Source organism: Strix aluco, chromosome 8 (assembly GCF_031877795.1).
Source record: "Strix aluco isolate bStrAlu1 chromosome 8, bStrAlu1.hap1, whole genome shotgun sequence".
Taxonomy (NCBI): Eukaryota; Metazoa; Chordata; class Aves; order Strigiformes; family Strigidae; genus Strix; species Strix aluco.
In genome coordinates, this window is record NC_133938.1 from 2224952 (window position 1) to 2243462 (window position 18511).

Here is an 18511-nt window from a genome sequence, read left to right on the forward strand (position 1 = left end):
TACTCTGAGAATACCCACATGCTCTGCCAAGTTTATTGCAATTTACTGTCTGAATGATGCTGGCACCTAAGCAGGATTTACTTAATAACACGATACCCTTTTAAAAGCAGCCCAGTTCAGCGGGGGCCTGCTTCAGGACCGGGGCCTGCCGACGGTGCACTCGCTAAACACAAGGTCTTCGCTCGTGGGGGGTATTTGGATTTTTCCCCAGCTTCCCTCGATGTCAGGGTGCTCTGGAGCGACACTGCCTTCCTCGGAACTGCTTTGCCATTTGCCTGCGGGGAGGAGGCACATTGCTGCCTCTCTGCACAGATCAATGACTGATGTCATGTGCAAACCTCTGTAACGATCCCTTCGTTAAATCGATTTGACAGCAAAGGGTAAAACAAACAGATTGCAGCTAGCAATGAGAAAATACCAACTGCTCTGCCATTAAGCAAACAGAAGCGTTGCTGCTTTAAAGAGCTCGTGCATGAGCGCAGCATGGCCCTCAGCTTGGCAATTACAATAATGCCCATCAGCAACATGTGGATGTGTGCTGTGATTTTCATAATTAATAATCATCTCGGTGCTTTTTACAAAGGAAATAAGCACTGATAACCTCGCTGTACAGCTGGGAGCTGAGGCACACGTAAGAAGACGCGTGCGCACGCACGAGGATGTGCACGGGAGGGGATGCCCACCCCGACTCACGAGGGGTTTTTCCTTAAAAAGAAGCAAAATCAGGAAACGGGCTTGGGGTTCCCTTCTCTTTACCCCAAACTCTGATCACAGGACCATGCAATTAACACATTCAGCTAATGAAAAGAGTGCAGATAACGTAAAGAAGACAAAGCCCCAACTGAAATTTTTAATAACCAAATACACATGGCGGTACAGCTGACCTTCCCAGCAAGTCACAGAGGTCTAAAACCATCTGGAGAGTTGTGTGAGAAAAAGCCATCGCATCGCGTGGAGTTTTTCCTGTTTTGCATGCTCTGAAGTAACTGCAGAAGTCATCTGAACGAAATTAAGTCTCCCAGAAATTGAATCATTCTTTGATTACCAGCAGTGACCCTTTTTCGTGCATTCTCTGGTAGAGGGAATCACAGTTTCTTTCCAGCTTTCCAGTTGTGTGTGCGCGCGGTAATTTCCTTGATTACCGTCGGGAAAAGTTCACTCACAGTTCCCCTCTCGGCTGCCCACACCGCACCCTCACTGCTCACGTTTTCTCTGCGCTGGCAGTTGCCCTTTTTGCTTTTATTTCGTTGCTGCAGTGTTGCCCCAGCGCAAGGCTCGGCAAGGACACGACCACGGTGGCATCGGCACCGAGAGCGTGGCAGCTCCTGCAACCGCTCGGCAGCTGGTCCTTCCCCCCGTCCTAATTAAATGCTCTGCAGGTGAAGCTTGCTTGCCTTCTTTTGTGCAGAGAAAGAAAATTTGGCCTAATTTATGATAGGATTTGCCAGATTTAGGAGCTCAAGCACGCTGGGAACGCGCTGGCTCCGTGGCCACCGCATGAGATATGGGGTGGAGCCCGGGGCAGCATCCAGCCACACCTGGGAAATCTCCCCGGTGCTTCAGTGTGGAAAATCCCACCTTTCTGGCTCTTTATGGAGGAAAAGACTCTCTTCCTTTCCTAGGAAGGCCAGCGAGAGCCACGTGGAGGCACACACAGTTCTTGGCCTTTCCAGCCCCACGCCGGCCGGCTCCAGGGATAGTCCCGTTGTTATTCCTGTTCCTATTCCCCTTTGGAGTACAGCATCAGAGGTGTTCCTGGTGCTTTACAGGGAGAATAAAGACAGGAGGATGTATCTGCTGCTGATGTAAATCCTTTGAAGTCGATTTATACCAGCTGGGGTTCCCTGAGGCCAAGAGTCCTTATGCAAAGAGGCTGCTTAAAAAAGTTTTAGTCATTTGCAGGAGCTGAGAGCAATTTCAAGATAAAAGAGCTGCTAAGATGCTGCGGGGCTCCAGCCTAGGGAGAGTACCTAGGGAGAGCGGGGTCCCACCCCGCACTTTGATGGAGGAATCTTGGTGCAGATCTCCAGTGTGTAAAAATGTTTATAAACTCTGTTCCTGGCGACCCACCCTTCTGACGCAAACATTACATCCCTCGCTCTGCCACTGCTCCTAGAAATCCTTTAGAACAAAAGGATTTGTGGTACCGAGGGTTACTTTTGCCTTTGATTTACACGCAAAGGCAGCTGGGCTGAATCCTTCTCGGCTTAATTGCCTGGGTAAATTACTGCAGGTCCAGAGGTGCAATTAAACTTTGGTGTAACTCCATTCATTTCAACAGCTCTTCTCCTGGGAAAAACTGGATGCCCAGCGCTGGGAGCTGGGAAGAGCTGACACTCACCTGCCCGTGTGACAGAGCAGGAACGAGAGTCCTGCCGGAAATTATTTACACGCAGGAGGGAAATTACTCATCCGTGCATACGGCAACCAGGTCAAACAGCAAATGTGTAATGCTTTTGTCTGGACCTCTGGTCAGCTCGAAGGGAATGGATGTGCCACTCATGTGCTACTACAGAATTTTTTTAAAAAATGAGATTAATCTCATCGCCTGTGTTTGAGAAGCTACAAGAAATATTTGTAAATATCTAGCCCTCTCTTCCTGACACCTAACCGCTGTATCGCACAGACATACCTAACCCTTAGGCAGACAAAACTCCCCGAGTTTGGGTTTTGCCCGAGCACGGGCAGAGCAATGTTGGGTGCCCCGGGACAGCGGTGGGGACCAAACCTGGACACCCCCTGCTCCCTCCTGAGATGGGCAGGGAAGCAGATCGCTGGCACACGAGCACCTTGTAACTTGATGAAGGTAATTTTTGATCATTCTTGTTTTTTCCCCAAACTGCATTTGGAAAACCTGCTGATTTTGGAGTGCTGGAGCATTTCTTTGGCTGTTTCTTAAGAAGTTTGCAAGTCAAAAAAGTTAAAATTCTTTAATTACAGGGGCAGTAACCCAATCGTTTATCTGTGCTTTCCTGATGTTACATCACTTGCAGAAAGGACTGTGTCAAACAAAATTGCAGCTGTCCTTGTTACTTCCTAATTTCTATCAATCTTCCTTTTTAAGCACTCACATGAAGGATGATGGGAAGGTGAATTTAAATGTTTAAAGAAAAAATGAGCCCATTTCACACTAATCAGTACTAAAGGAGAAAGTTTTCAGATGTATTTCAGTGCCTGAAGAAAAGTGGAATGGTTGCAGTCAACTATCAGTCATTAAAAAAATCAAATGCTTTTGCAACTCTTTCTAGTTCTTGTTTCCTAAAACAATATAGTTTTTAATGCGCTAGAAACTATTTTTAATGAGATACAAAGTACTATTTGGTTTTTGGGTTTTTTTTGTTTTCCCTTCAGCTTATTTTTTAAACCAAAAAGTAAACACACGGTTATGAAATCTCCAATTTCACATCAAAGGAAAGTTGATTTATATTTATGTTCAAAGGAAGACTTTAAAGGAGTAACATCATGACCAACTTGTTGGCCTTATGTTATTAGAATAATTTAAAAATCCACAATGTAAATGTTGATAAATAAATAGCATGTTGCCATAAATCAGCATGTGGCTGCTCATGAAAGCAATAACGTATATCTGATGTAGACAGAACAGTATTCAGATTTTACCCGTAAAGTTTAGCATTTCTGAAAGCAGCAGAACCTCCCTTGGGTGGGACTTATTTACGCAACACGGGGCTTAAAGAGTGATGAAGTGGAACCTGAAGCAGCAGTGTTATCACCGGTACATTTCCAGCTCATTTCCAGACAAATGAGACTTGAATTATGCAAATTGCATTAAAATGCTGGAAAGGAAAAACTCCTTATAGGATCCTACCCAAGGAAAGCACTGTGAATTAGCACTGCTTAGAATCGATACCGAATTTCCTCATTTAAAAGCAGGCTCGGGGCATGTTACTCACTTGCTGGGAACTGCTAAGGCAGAAGAAAAACCCCCTCTGCCTGATGCTGGGGAATTGGTAAGGTCATGAAGAAACCACCCCCTTTACGTTCCTGAAAATGAATGTGTCATGTGTTTATAAGGTGTGCCTGCCTGAGTTTTTGTTGGCACAGGGAGAAAACGCCTGCCATACCCCGCAGGGCCAAATCTGCTCACCGCTGCCTCGACCCGAGCAGTCCTGCAGCATCTATTCCCAATGAATTCCAAGTCTTGGTGCATCCCATACCTTTGAGTTTAGTATCCAAGAGCCCTTGGTTTAGATTTACATTTGTTTGGATTGATATGAAATACCGGGACTGAGAGAGTTGAAGATTTCATGCGGCGCAGTGTGACAAAGCACGTGGTGTTGTGTCTCCTGGGGTGGAAAAACCGCGGCTGCGGGGTATGGCCCTGTCTGCAGCTTGGGCTGCAGCTCTGGGCTCCTTCGGAAGAAGCTCAGGTTGGTTTTCTCGATTACTGGGTGCAGTTTTGGACTCCTCACTACAAAAAGGCCATTGAATGACTTGAGTGTGGCCTTAGAGAAGGGCAACGGAGCTGGTGCAGGGTCTGGAGCACAGGTCTGATGGGGAGCGGCTGAGGGAACTGGGGGGGTTTAGTCTGGAGAAGAGGAGGCTGAGGGGAGACCTCATGGCCCTCTACAACTCCCTGAAAGGAGGGTGCAGAGAGGGTGGATGAGTCTCTTGAGCCAAGGAACAAGCGCCAGGACAAGAGGGAATGGCCTCAAGCTGCGCCAGGGCAGGGTCAGACTGGCTCTTAGGAAGGATTTCTTTGCAGAAGGGGTTGTTGGGCATTGGAATGGGCTGCCCAGGGCAGGGGGGGAGTCCCCATCCCTGGAGGGGTTGAAGAGTCGGGTTGACCCAGCGCTGAGGGATCTGGTGGAGTTGGGAACGGTCAGTGTGAGGTTCATGGTTGGACTGGAGGAGCTTCAAGGGCTTTTCCAACTGAGATGATTCTGGGATTCTGTTTCTGCTTCATCCAAAATGCTCTCTCTATACTTAAGAATAGGTCTCTTCTAGCCGATTAATACATGCGACTCTATCTGGACTCTACATGTGAGCTTTTTAGATTTTGTCTGGATTTCCCCACCAGTAAGTACCAAACCGCACACGGCAAGAGCTCTCAACCAGACAGAAGCTCAGCAGCAATCCCCTGGGAGCTGCACTCTCTCTCTATCCTTGAAAGGTCCATCTTATACCATAAAAAAATTGCACTGTAAGGAGGAAGGATCACACAAACGGCAAGTTACAGGCAAGGGGTAGCTCTGGAGACTCGCACTGCCTTTTTTTTCTAGAGCAGCCAAGCGTGGCACAGTGAGCATTCACGGCAGCTTTTCATCCTGGCACTGCTTTTATCCTTCACTCAAAAGAGAGGCGAGTCAATAAAACCAGAAACAAGCAAAAACACTTGTTCTGCAAAATCATTTTTAGAGTTTTACCAGGTGGAAAAATGTTTAGTTGCGTTAACTGCAAAAGGAAAATCAGGAAGAGGAGATGATGAGCGCTAGCCCAAGCTGAAGGCAAGGAAGCAACAGCAAAATTAAAACCTACAGCAGCTTGTTTGTTGACATAAAGTTGATTAAAGAAAGACCTGATGCAGCTGACAACATCTGTGGCCTCGAGAGCAGATAGTGCTCCAGAAGCCTGCAGATCTCAGACCAAAATCTTCTGTCAGTCACACCCATGCAAACCACACTGAGGAGGCCTCGAGTGCCAAAGGAAGCCGAACGACTACGTAAAGAGAGCCCACAAACCAGAGAGCCTCCCCAGCCGCTCATCCCTGCCAGGGCAGGCAGGGAGCAGGCAGGGAGCAGGCAGAGAGCAGGCAGAGAGCAGGCAGGGAGCAGGCAGGGAGCAGGCAGGGGCATCCCTGCTCCTGCAGGGCTCAGGGGTGAACCATAAGATCTCGGACATTCACATGAAATATACCTGGATTATACTCTCAATCTTCAGGGAAAAAAAAAACAACAAACCAAACTGAGAGGGAAGAGCATTTGTCATTTTACAAGAGAGCAATGCAATTAAACATGGGATTTTGTTAATCGTATGAAGCAGCAATTTAAATTTAATTTAAATTTGAGTCAGGCTCTGCAGTCATCATTTAGGCAAATCCAGCTGGGGTTTCACCTGAGTAGGAGAACAGGCTTTGGAAAATTCAAATAACTTTGTGCCCCGAGATGACTTTTCTAAGATGCCTGTGATGAGAAAAACTGGCAACTCTTAATCGACAGAAGTCCGTTTGCTTCAGAAAACACAGGGTAAAGAGTAAGTCCTGGGAAGAAGTCAGTGTAGCTCTACAATACAGTATCCCCCCCCTCCAAAGGTGGCAGTTGGTCCTGCCAAAATGAAAATGAGCCTAATGCAAGCACCAAAACCATATGGAAGGCACTAATTAATGTAAATATATTTAAATGAAAAATCCTTCTCACATAGAGATAGGCAAATGATTTGCAGAGTAATTTTTATGTAGCATTTGCCCAGCTGTGCTAAATCAGCAGCAAGGTGAGGCACTTCTCATTTGTTTGCTTTAAACACAGAGCAAAGGCTTTAATCAGAGGCATCTCTCCCTCTAAGAGCTCTGACGGATGAGCCTTCAAACCAATACATCTCCCACAACATGTTCTGGCTTTGATAACACAACATCTTTCAATTAAGTTTCATTTAGTGCAAATATTTTCATAGCCAGCTGCCCCACTGAAAGCAGTTGCTCTGCAACTGGGTGAAAAACGAGAAGTTCTGAGTCAGCCTGTGGAAACTGGCCTGGTCCACAAACTCAGGGTCAGGTTTAGGACTGCTCCGAGGATTAAATCCTACTTTGAAACCTTTCACAGCTCACCCTCATCCCAAGCGATGCTTCTCTTCCGAGACTTCATGCGTCTCCAGTATCCTCACTTCACTTCCAGAGGTCACTGCTCTGAACAGTTAGTCACTCTCTAGTCCTGCCCTCAAATCATGATTCATTTTGAACCTGCCTTTGAGCTATTATTTATTTAAGCCCCACCCTAATGTGTTATAACGTAAAAGTCTGAGAATGCACGACTTTAAAACCCATCACATCCTAATACAAGCAGAAATGTTTAAAGGATGTGCTAGAAGGTCCTGGGCACCATCATGCCCCGGAGGATGGCAGCTCCCCGGAAAGGCTCCAGGGAAGATGGATTTGAACCAAAATTCAGCCCCCAAAGTCTTCCTCTCTGCTCTAGCTATCTAGACAAGCGCCAGCAGCATGAATGGTGTGTGGCTGTGGGATCTCCCTTGTATGGGCTTTTCCCATTTACCGCAACAGTCCCAGAAGATGAGGAAGCATCTGCCACCCAAAGGCACTTCGCTCTAGGAGGGTGTCTTGAGTGGTGGCACTGGCTCCTAATACTGGCCTGACACTTTGCACAGACAAAGGTGCAGCTTTCCAAGATGTCATTTTTTAAATATCTGCATCGGTTTAACGAAGATATCTGGAGACTGACAGCCCAGAGGCTTGCAAGACCAAAACATCAGATTGTTAACTAAGCCCGTGGATGGCCACACTATTCCACCCGACTCTTACGACATACTTGGTATAATCAGAATGATTTATTTTAGAGGCCGAAGAGCAAGGGAGGAGGAATAGGATGGACACAGAGACACCTACCCTACAAGTCCATTCATGATAGTGATGAGAACCAAGACACAGGAGTTGACTCTCGAACATCCCTGAGGAGCTTTGAGGGGTTTCGGAGTCCGGGGCAGAGCCACCATCCAGAGCTGGCTCCTTCTCACCCAGAAGGCTTCCCTGGCACCTCCTCACCACTCCCCAGTGCCTCTGTTAAAAAACCTGGCTCCCACATCACACGTAGCTTTTCCTTAAGAAACAGACCCCTGTCCTCTACAACAAGGACATCCTCAACACAAGTGAAAAGCTATCAGCTAAATCAAAGATGGAGTGAACATTGCCAACCTCAGACACAAACAGCTCCTCCTGCAGCTCTCACAACACCCGTCTAACGTCCTGCTCTGCAGACAGCAGCTGTACGTCTAAGAAACAGTTAACGGCCGCGGTGTGCGCCGACATCAAACCCCTCAAACCCAACACCACCACGATGGGCACAAGGTGGGTTAGGGCTCTGCAGGGACCGCTGCGGACCAAGGAGCAGCTCCGAGAGCTCTCCCGGCGCTCGGTCCCGGCTCCCCATTTCCGTAACAAGTCCCCCGGGCGAGGGGAATACCGGCGTGCGGCTGGGGAACCGCGTGCGGAGCTCGGTGATTCATCCCGGCTTGTAAAAACAGGAGACGTGGAAGTCTTTGTTTCGCTGGCTGCTGCACAAGCGAACAAGCCTCTCTTTGTGCGGCACTCGGCTATTTTAAAGCATATTAAACAAAGGAAGTTACAGCAAAAGCAAGAGAAAGACTAAACAGCTCGGCACCACTTAAGGGAAACAGCACGTAGGAAGAGGACAAGATTCAGGGCTGACGGACTGGCAGAAGACAGGCGAGCCAGCGCGGAGGCTGTGCAGTCCGGCACATACACCGCTGGCACTTGGCCCCGCGCCGCGCTCGACCTCCACCACGGACCCCAGGAGTTTACATTAGTGTCCAGATGTTTATTTAGCCACTGTCTCCTGAAAGCTAGGTGCGGCCTTGCTCCTCTTTTCTGACCGAAATGCCCTTTGAAATACAAGCAAAACGAAATCATTATGTTTATCTTAGCGGCTTCTGGCTCACAAGAAACCAAGATAGGAGTCCGGAGCCCTGCCATGCTGCTGCCCCGAGCCGCTGGCTGGTACCGTGGCCCTGGGTGGCAAGACTTGAGTTGCGTTATTCAGCGCTTGGGACTAAGGGAGAATTTAAGAGTTGAAATATTTAAGGATTTCCTCTGCAGTGTTTGCAGCTGCCCGGGCAGCGCTGGCAGGGAAGGGTCCCCCAGGGAGCAGTCTGGGGAGAGAAGAGGGTTCTGAAAGTTGTGAGAGCAGAAGGCAAGGCACCCTGATGACAACACTCTACTCAAAATTAGAATATCCCCACAGACCACACATTACGTTGTCTGTCCATTTACTTACTGGATGGACTGCAAAAAGCTCTAAACAAGACTGATCCGATTTAAGAAAAGGTGCTGCTTAAGTCCATTCAGATTTTACACGTGACCAGGGCTGCATCCTGGCTCTTAAGAAATAATACACTTTCTCCATCCCTCGTTTCTGTGACATTATGGCCCCATAAAAACAAGACCAGCATTTCAGCTGGGAAAAATACTTGCTCCTTTTTACGATTCGGGGATGCACGGAGCATGTCCTGCCCCCGGTCCCAAACGCTATATTAGGTAATAGAGCCGAGGGGGTCCTGCGCTTCTGTCTGCTGGACAAGCGAGGCTGCGGACAGCTGCCTAATGCCAAACTTTACACCAAGAGAGAAAACACCCCCTTCTTTATCAGCACTCCCGTGACTCGCAAATCCTTCTGAGACACAGCAGTCGCCCGAGCTGGAAGCTGGACAGGGTGATAAACGCAGAAAAAAAAAGAATATATATGTTACAATACTGTAAATATGTGTGGTCTGCTTCTGCAGGCAGCACTGAGAGCCTACAGAACTGTACAGGTAATTTTGTTCTGTTGCAAAGCTGCAGTGCCATACTCTGCTCACAGCAAAAGGTTAGTATAATGTTAGGAAAATAAATTCCCTTTGTGTCGGTTGCAACCAGGGAGTTTTTCCAGGGAGCTTTTTTCTCTAATTCAGAAAGTTATGGGCACGGTGCACGGTTGTTCTTTTGAAGCTGAAGCAGCAAGGGACTCGGGCTGGTCTGCGGATGAGGCGCTGCTCTGGCCGTGTGTCAGGGCTCATGGCCGCTGGCAGTGCAGCTGGGGAACAGAGTCCCCCCCTCTTTGCCAGTTTTGTGTCCCATCCCCGCGCGTGGGACCGCGGGGTCCCACGGGGCGAGCGGCAGTGCTCCCCTGGCTCGCGCTGACGTCAGTGCAATCAGGCTCGACCGTAAGATTAGCTGCTCGCTTCCTCACTTCTCCTCTAATTAACTCACATCTTAAAAAAGTATACGCACATGTTTGAACTGATGTTTTTCCCCAAACCATCAGCTTAAAGCCAGGATGCCGTCCCGCATGGCGTTTCCCCCCAGCGACTCCTTTTTGGTGCAGGACTTCGGAGGATCACCCTGTGCACACGTATGCCGAGATCCTCCCTTCTCTGCCTGCCGCTGTTGCAACTCTGGATTTTCTAAACTACGTCTGTCAGGAAGGAGACAGGAAATTCGAGTCACACTTGCAACAGCTGTGCCATGCCTACTATCAGTCGCAAATGACGTAGTTTGGCTGGGGTGGCGTGGGGCCAGGAACCGGCGAGAGCGGAGGTCGGCGAGATAGGTCACTGTTTGGACTGCGCTGGCGCTTGGGAGCGTGCTGAGTCCGTTTGCTTTCTTCCTATCTTCTGCTGTTTCTCTTTCCGTTTTTCTTGAATAACGTGGAGCTCAAGCATCCTGTTTTCAAAACATCTGACTGTTTGGCTATTTACTGGGGACAAATTTAAATGCCTCTAAGCCAAGGGATACTCAGGAAGGGGAAACCTGACCAATTAAGGACCGAAGATGCACATCTGCAACCCAACGGCTTCTATCACACTGCAGATCCTGCATCTGCCAAACCCCAAAAGCCACCAACCCCCAAACTCATTCGTGTCAGTATTTACCGCCAATGAGGAAAGGAAAGTGGGGTGTGAGGCCATTTTATGCTTTTCTTTCACAGATGAAATGATACTGGAAGTTGACCAAAAAAACACAGAAATTTCAGAAACTGGTTGTGAAAGAACAGTTTCAGGAATCTTTTGCTCAACCCAGCTGTAAGCCATTTGCAAAAGTGATAACTTTTAATTACTGCAATAAGCAATTTAGTTAGTCTTTCACCTTCAGAGTCCAGATTTGGCACTCGGTGAAAAGAAAAAATAATCTTAAAACGAAGGGCATCAGCGTTTGCATTGGAGGTGCAGCCTTCTCTGCAGACTAATCCTTTCTCAACTTTCACCCTGGCTTCCCTCAACATAAACCAAAAAAAAAAAATTATATTCCTTTCTTGAAAGCTCGGTCTATAAAACTTTTATTGCTTCCTTTGCCCCTGCACGTCGTGGTAATCGCTAACAGAGGAGGAAGCTGAAACAACACGGGATTTCTCCGCTCAACTTTTTCCATAAAATCGGTTTATGATTCAGCACGTCTGATTTCATTAATTTCCAATTGGGGAAAAAAACCCAAAAAACCAACAACGGGTTCGTGCAGTACAACTCAGACCTGGCTTTGACCACGGCAACTAGCCAAAGGTGAGGATGCAGTGGCCCCAGCCCTCATCCCAAAGCCACCCCAAAGCTCAGCCTAGGACCGGGCGACCCGCCCCCTCGCACACCGCTGCATTAAAGTCCTGGGTGCAGAAACTACGCTTGGAAAAAACAAACAAACAAACAAAAAACAACCCGAGGTAGGGGGATGGGGAGCAGGATGTCCCGGTGGGGGGGTGCAGGCTCCGCCGGCAGCCGAGCGCGGCCCCGGGGCAGGGAGCGGCTCCCGTCCCGCAGCACCCACCCCGGCCAAGGTCAAGGTCTGCCCTGGGGAGATGCTGAAGCGAAATTCATCTGCGATGCTGTGACGGGGCAGGACAGGGGCTGGGGAGCCCTATGGGGGGGGCAAGGACCATCGGCTTCAGTGGCCCGGAGAAGGGCCTTCACCCCCGCGGTTCGCTTGTCTTCCTCCCGGTGCTTCTCCGTGCGCTCCCCCCCCCCGCTCCTGCTTTGCTCACTTTTAGCCCAGAGTCCTTTTCTCACTTTAACACCTCGTAGAAAAAAACTCAAAATTGTCCTTTCGCGCATTAAAAACTAAAAAAAAAATTTTAAAAAAAATAAAGGTCCCGGGAGGGCGGGCGAGCAGCTCCTCTCCGGGCTCCCCCCCCTTCGGCAAGTGGTGTCGAGCCAGCCCATCACGTTAAAACCAAAATGAAACGCTTACCGAAAAGACAAAACAGCAATAAAACACCGCACCACAATGCCGAGACTCTTAGGGACGGACAACAAGGAAGAGAATTGACTTCTGGAAGCGATAATTTGTGAAATGTGACCGCTCTCGCCGTGCCCCCGGTAACCGGCTCCGAAGGGTCCGGCGGTAACTGAACCCCCTTGTTCTGCCCAGGGGGGCCCGAGCCGAGCCCGTTTTCCCCCACCCCCGTTTTTCTGACCGTGCCTCTGCGGGGGAACCCGCACCCCCCTCCCGGGAGGAACCCGGAGCTGCTCTCCCGTACAGACGCCCCGGGCAAACGGCTGCCGTGCCCCGCGCCGCTCCGCACCCCCACCTCGCACCTCTCGCTCCGGATTCCCTCGCTCTGCACCGCCGCTCCGCATCCCCACTCCGCACCGTCGCTCCGCATCTCCGCTCCGCACACTCGCTCCGCACCACCGTTCCGCATCCCCACTCCGCATCTACTCGCTCCGCACCACTGCTCCGCATCCCCACTCCGTATCATCTGCCCGCTCCGCATCCCCCCGCTCCGCACCCCCCGCCGCCCGGCTCACCTTGTTGGATGCCATCTCGCTGACGGAGCGGTAGGTCTGGATGGTCTCCAGCTGATCCAGGCACCAGTCCAGCTCCTCCAGCGTCTCCATGGCCAGTTTCTGGTAGGGCTCCTCTGCGAAGAGGCACACGGACATGTAGTCGGGCTGCCGGGGGGGCCGCCTCTCCCCGCCGGGCCCGGTCGAGCCGCCGCCAGCCCCTCCGGAGGTCCCGCACCGCTCCCTCATCATGCGGCCGCCGCTGCGCTCCTGGAGCCGCCGGGAGAGCAAATCCCCGCCCGGCCCCGCCGCCCGCCTCGGCCCGCCCCGGCCCCGCCGCCCGTCCTGCCCCCCCCCGCGGGACGGGGAAGCGGCCGCCCCCCCCACCCCCCCCCTCGGGCAGGGCAGGGCCGGGCTGCGGTGTTGGGAGCGCTGGGACACCCGCACACCCCCCCCCCCCCCCTCCGGCTGCTGCGGGGGGCCCGGGCCGCCCCCAGGATGCTGGTGCTGAGCCAGCCCCGGCCCGGCGCGCGTCTGCTCCTGCTCCCCAGCAGCCCTGCCTGCTCCTGCTCCCCCGTCCCAACTGCCCTGCTCCTCAGCAGTCCTGTCCCCCAACAGTCCTGTCCCCTCCGTTCCCCTGCCCCAGCAGCCCTGCTCCCCAGCAGTCCTGCCCCCCCGACAGCCCTGTCCCCCAACAGCCCTGATCCCAACAGCCGTGTCCCCCCAACAGCCCTGTCCCCTGACAGCCCTGTCCCCACCAGCTCTGCTCCCCAACCTCACCAGCCCCGCTCTCCAGCAGCCCTGGCCCCCCAGCTCCTCTGGCCTTGCTCCCTCCCAGCCTTGACCAGCAGCCCCGCGCCCTGCTGGTCCCACTCCCCGGTGTCCCGTGCCCCCCAGCAGGCCCTGCACCCCCCAGCCTCTCCAGCCCTGCTCCCCAAGTCCCCAGCCCCTGCTCCCACCGAGCTCTACTCCTTGACCCTGCCAGCAGGACAACGTGCTCCTGAGCGGCTCTCGGCGTCAAAGTTAAGGTTTACACAAGTGGATACAGTGAATCATAAAATCTCCCCATGAATGTAACCGCTTCTCATAATACCGGTGACATATGCTTACCCCATAAATCTGTCAAACTTAATGGATTCAGCATTTCTAATGGCACTGGCTGAGCAGGTAACAGTGACATCAGAGGTGAGGATTGCTATGAGATACACTCAGCGAGGTCTCTGCTGTACAGCGCACAATTTGGATAGACATGTGCCCCGTCTGTGCATGCCTCTGCCCTCCCCACCAAACGCTCGCTGGGACTAAATGGGGTGTCACCCTCCACGGCCCCCCATGGGGGAAGGAACAGCACCCCAGGCCCTCTCTGTCTTCCTACAGGTCGCTGCTCCTCTTCATCATTCACCACATCCGTGAAGTACCATTAACCGGTACCGTATAGAGACCGTACGTTCAGTGTTTGAAGTTCCAAAGAGCATGTGGCACAGACACATTTCAAAGATTTGGTCAATCTGAATCTTTGTGGCACTGAAAGTTCAATGTTTTTTCTGTGCTCACACAGCTCCAAACATGGCAAGTAATCTCGTTCCTGCATACTTCTGTGATACATATATCAAAAAGCAGGTGGAAATAGCCAAAACACACAGAACTTGGGCGTATTTTCCTTTCTAACGTGCATATTCTCTATCAACTACTTTATCATGTAAATTAGTTGACCTGGAAGGGCTCAAATTCCTTGCAACAGAAAATGTTTGCATTGATAAAACTAACACAGGCTAAATCATGATTTTAGGAATAGGAAAAAATCATCTCAGACAAACTGAAGAGGAGCTGAGCGTATGTTTAAATAATGAATGTTACTGTAACGTGTTCCCCTGCTCGAAGAGTTCTCAGTGAGCAGAACCACAGCCTGTGTGCGTGCCCACAGCAGGAGAAGGAATAGGCTCCCAGCGGAGAAAGCCTGAGGCACCAGACCCTAACTCAGCCCTTTTGGGGATCTCCAGCCTTGCCCAGGGTGGGGGTTTGTTGCAGGACCCGCTGCCTCTATCACTTCATTTCAAGCCTTTGCATCCAATAACAATTCGAGCAATGCCAGACCAAGAACAGAAATCTACACTCCATATTGAAGGCCTTCTTTTCCCCAGAACTGAGGAAGCGTCCAGGCTATTCCCTTTGTTATCTGAGTTTTGTGTAATAAAAGGAAAAAAAAAAAAACAGGGAAAGATATTACATATTAAGGAGAACAATATGAATTAGGAAACTTCAGGGCTGAGGTACGGAGGAAGAGGGTTTGGTACTGGGCTACTGCCAGCTCCAAATTTCTTTAAAGTTTTAGTTTTTAAAGGATGAGATAAATATATAACGTTTTATACATTCTAAATGTTGGTTTAGAATTTTTAGCAGGACTGTTGTGCAAAATGATCCCTCCTTCCCACCGGTGTCCTGCAGTGCGAGCTGCCTTTCTGCTCCATTTCAGTGAGGCGACCTGAAGGAAGCCTGGGACCAGTGGGGATCCCTTCAGGCTGAAGCCGAGTTTACTCATGTAAAAATAAGAGCATTATCACTTACTTAGACCTTTTCAACAAAATCATTTGGAGGACAATAGATTAACGATTTAAATGCAGATGTTTTGAAAACTGCCACTTAAAATCTCTCTAGTCATTTCAATGGCAAAGATACAGTAAAGGATAGTAAACAGCTCTTGCTAAGTATCTGCTAAGTATCGTTTTAAGGGAAAAAAAAGGTAAATTCTGCTACTGTTCAAAAGCTATTTAGTGCCCAGTCTAGAAGAAGTGTATTTCCATATAAAAGCACTGTTAACATTTTCTTTCAGAACTTGCTTTTTCTGACACATTTCCACTGGCCTGCCCACAGGGTCTTCAGACCCAGGGAGAGATCCATCACCTGCATCCTTGGGTCTGGTAGACTTAAGTCTTTTGGGTTTGACTAACCCAATTTCTACCCCCCCCCTCATTTTCTTGAGCAAAGGAGTCTGGTGAAATGAGGCCCTGATGGTGTGCCTCCTTCTTCGTCTTTCAGTCTCTCCACCCCTCCTTGCCCTCCTTGCTCCTCAGTTATTTCTGCACCCGCTGCTGAGTTGTACTTGCTTGGCCAGCAAGTACGTCAAAGAACCACGTTCTTAGGAGTTTCAAGAAATTAGACAGCCAAGGAGAAGAAAAGACGCTATCCTCTTCAACAGGAGGAAGACAGCCTGAGCTCAACCCTTCTTAGAAACTTGGTAACTGTCTTCTTAGCCACTTCCTAAGTGACCTAGTCTGAGACTAATCAACATGGAAACCCCAATTCCTATCAAACCAGCCCTCCTTGGGTTTGTGCAACTCTGCTAACTCCCTGTCTGTTAACTTGTGACTATTTACAAAGAAATTGTGGAAGCACTGGCTCCGATTCCGCAGAGAAGGCTAAATTTGCACCAGGTGTTTTTGAAAAACAGCATGTAAAATTAAAACACATACTCCAAGTCCCTAGTGAAATGCTGGAAGATACACAGCTATCCAAAAATAACAGTCAGATACGATGCCAATTAGAAGTTGCTCTCTGAATGTAATAACTTAATGTGGGAATGACCTTAAAAGGGAGTAACATAGATTTTCTAACTTTCTTAATTGTCAATATTCATGTATATATACCACATAAATCACATTTGAGTATTTTAAAATTAACAGTACATTTTGATATCGATAAGCGAAAATACACTTTATAGCAGAACTCAACACAGACCCCCTGAGAAGCAGCAGCTCCTCCCTTCCTGATGCCCTGGAAGCGACGGGGACTGCAAGCGATGGTAGGGTTAAATAGCAAGTTAAAATGGAGGTTGAAATGAAACCTGGGGACTGGAAGCAATGGCAGGGTTAACATGCAAGTGGGAGAACAGAGGAACCCTACACAAGCAGGGGAAGAAGAAAAAGAAGTGTCAGAGGAGCAAGATGAAGCGCATGGGGATTCTCTCACTGAGCGGGGGTATCCAGTGTCCCTGCAGGGATTCACATAAACAGTAAACACAAGTTTAGCTGCTCCATGACATGTTCTTTCCCTGAATCCAGTGTGAGCGTCCTGCTGACATCAGGAGCGCAACACCCTCTGCCAGAAACGCTCCTCAACCATCCCCACTCACAGACTTCGATAACCTTCCTGGTACAGCTGATGCACATGGTCACTTACGGAAACACTCCTGCAATTTCTGGATCTGGTCTCCTGGAATACTATATGATGCATCTTCAACTGTATCATGTTTCAGTTTATATTTGGGTGTTGCATAACCAAGCCCTTACCCGTAAAATTATAACCGGCATTTCCGTCATTTTTTCTAGTGCTCTAGGTGAAATCACTTCTGAGACAGAATAAAGAATTAATTAATAAAAGGAGTTCGTTTCGGTTTTCAAACAGTGCATGGTGTTTGTGCACGAGTTTTGATCCCGGCAGCACTTTAGCAGGAACTGAGGTGACATTTTGTCACAAGACCTCACTTGCTGCCAGTCCATCAGCGGACAGACGGGCCGAGCCTTCTGAAGCAGCCATGCCGTGTCATATTTTTCCGTTGGCACTTAGAACGCTCTAACGTACTGAAACGCAATTCTCTTCTGTGTCGGTATTTTGCAACAACTGCATTTTTGGTATTTTTTCCCATCTATTTCTTTTTCATCTCTGTAAGATGACAGAACGTACAGCATCTCTCACAGGAGAAGTGACTTAGCAGCCCATTTTTAGAAGCTTTTTCCCATTTGGGCCGTGCTATCGTTTTCTCACAGCGAGAGCTGCTAATGAATATGGACTCCAGGCTTTTTTGCTTCTTGAATACTTGAAAAATGAAAGGGTTTGGAGATCCTCCTCTTTTCTGAGAGTGGTAATAAGTATGATCTGGGCGTGAGATAAGTATGCACTTCATCAGACAGACCACGACGTGCCACAGATGAGAAGGGGGCTTACTTAACGTGACAAGCTCTTGCCTGACGCGGTGGCCACTGCTTGGCTGGGCGTGCGAGCCCCCGCGCTGGCCCGGGGATCTCTGAGCATGGGGCCAATGTTATCTGCGGCTGCAGCCGCACGGTCTGGTTCCTCTTTTAACCCACAAACTTGCTGTCCCCATCCTGTTACCCGAATGCACCGAGCCCCACGAGGCAGTAAGGCAGGATGGGGGGGCAGAGACCCTAGAAATGGTGGCTTTGCCCTCGACTGGCGCAGGAGATGAACCAAGTTATGAAACATTTTGAAACTAGAACCAAACACCAAAATTTAAAGTGAGGTTTTTCTCTCTCCTGATCCCCTCGCGATTCTCTCTTGCCACCCTAGGCCCCTTTAAATAAATACATTAAGACATACCATGTCTTGCTTCTGGCAGAAAGTGTAAAGGCTAAAACATTTTAAGAGCGGCCAAAATGCCAGATCCCAAACAGGTGAGTTAAAAAAAGTTGGAGAGGAGTTGCTGTTCTCTTCTTTGCTCAGTAGAATATTGCAGGTGCCAATTAACTAAGTTTTCCATGATCTAGCAGGCTAATATTGCAAACGGGTTTCTATCTTGTGAACAAATTGTCCCATTTGGCAGGCAAGAAATGTCGAACACAAATATTTGCAGACATCTTTACAAATCCAGTTCTCCTCAACTCTTAAAGATCAAATTATGGACTGACTGTACTGGTAAAGGACTTAATTCCTAATTCTGCAAAGGAAAGAAATAGTTACTTCTAATGGATTGTAACTTTGCTCGTAAACCTTAGGCATGTTTAAGACTCAGTTTAAGACTCAGAAACCCCCTAATAGTCTCTACCAACAAGGGCTGTCAAAAAATTCAAAGAGAAACTTTTACAGTGAAGGTTAAAAAGCACGGCACAGCAGCCTTCCCAACTTTAACACAGAATGTCCTATTCCCCATGCAAAGCCACTTGTTTACAGTGCCAGTAAGACATCTTCTGGGTTATTTACTTTTAATTGCATCCTGGCTGCAATAAATTGCAGCTATTTATAATTATAAACTTCTTCAGCGTTCAAGACTGTCCCTCCCACAAGCACTCTGAGCTCAGCTCCAGCCTGCCTTCGTAGCAGCAATTCA

General features: G+C 49.2%; 1 protein-coding gene across 6 annotated transcripts in view; it reads right to left on the minus strand.

Moving 5' to 3' along the window:
* PDE4B (phosphodiesterase 4B) overlaps positions 1–18511 on the minus strand; it is a 196000-nt gene that overhangs the window by 15136 nt on the left and 162353 nt on the right. For 5 of the 6 annotated variants that reach the window (XM_074831796.1, XM_074831797.1, XM_074831799.1 and 2 more), the window contains one exon: positions 12475–12587. In XM_074831796.1, coding sequence (XP_074687897.1) covers positions 12475–12587 — 113 coding nt within the window. Of the gene's footprint in view, positions 1–12261; positions 12397–12474; positions 12588–18511 lie in introns of those variants that run through there. The other variant, XM_074831801.1, reaches the window with a different exon arrangement.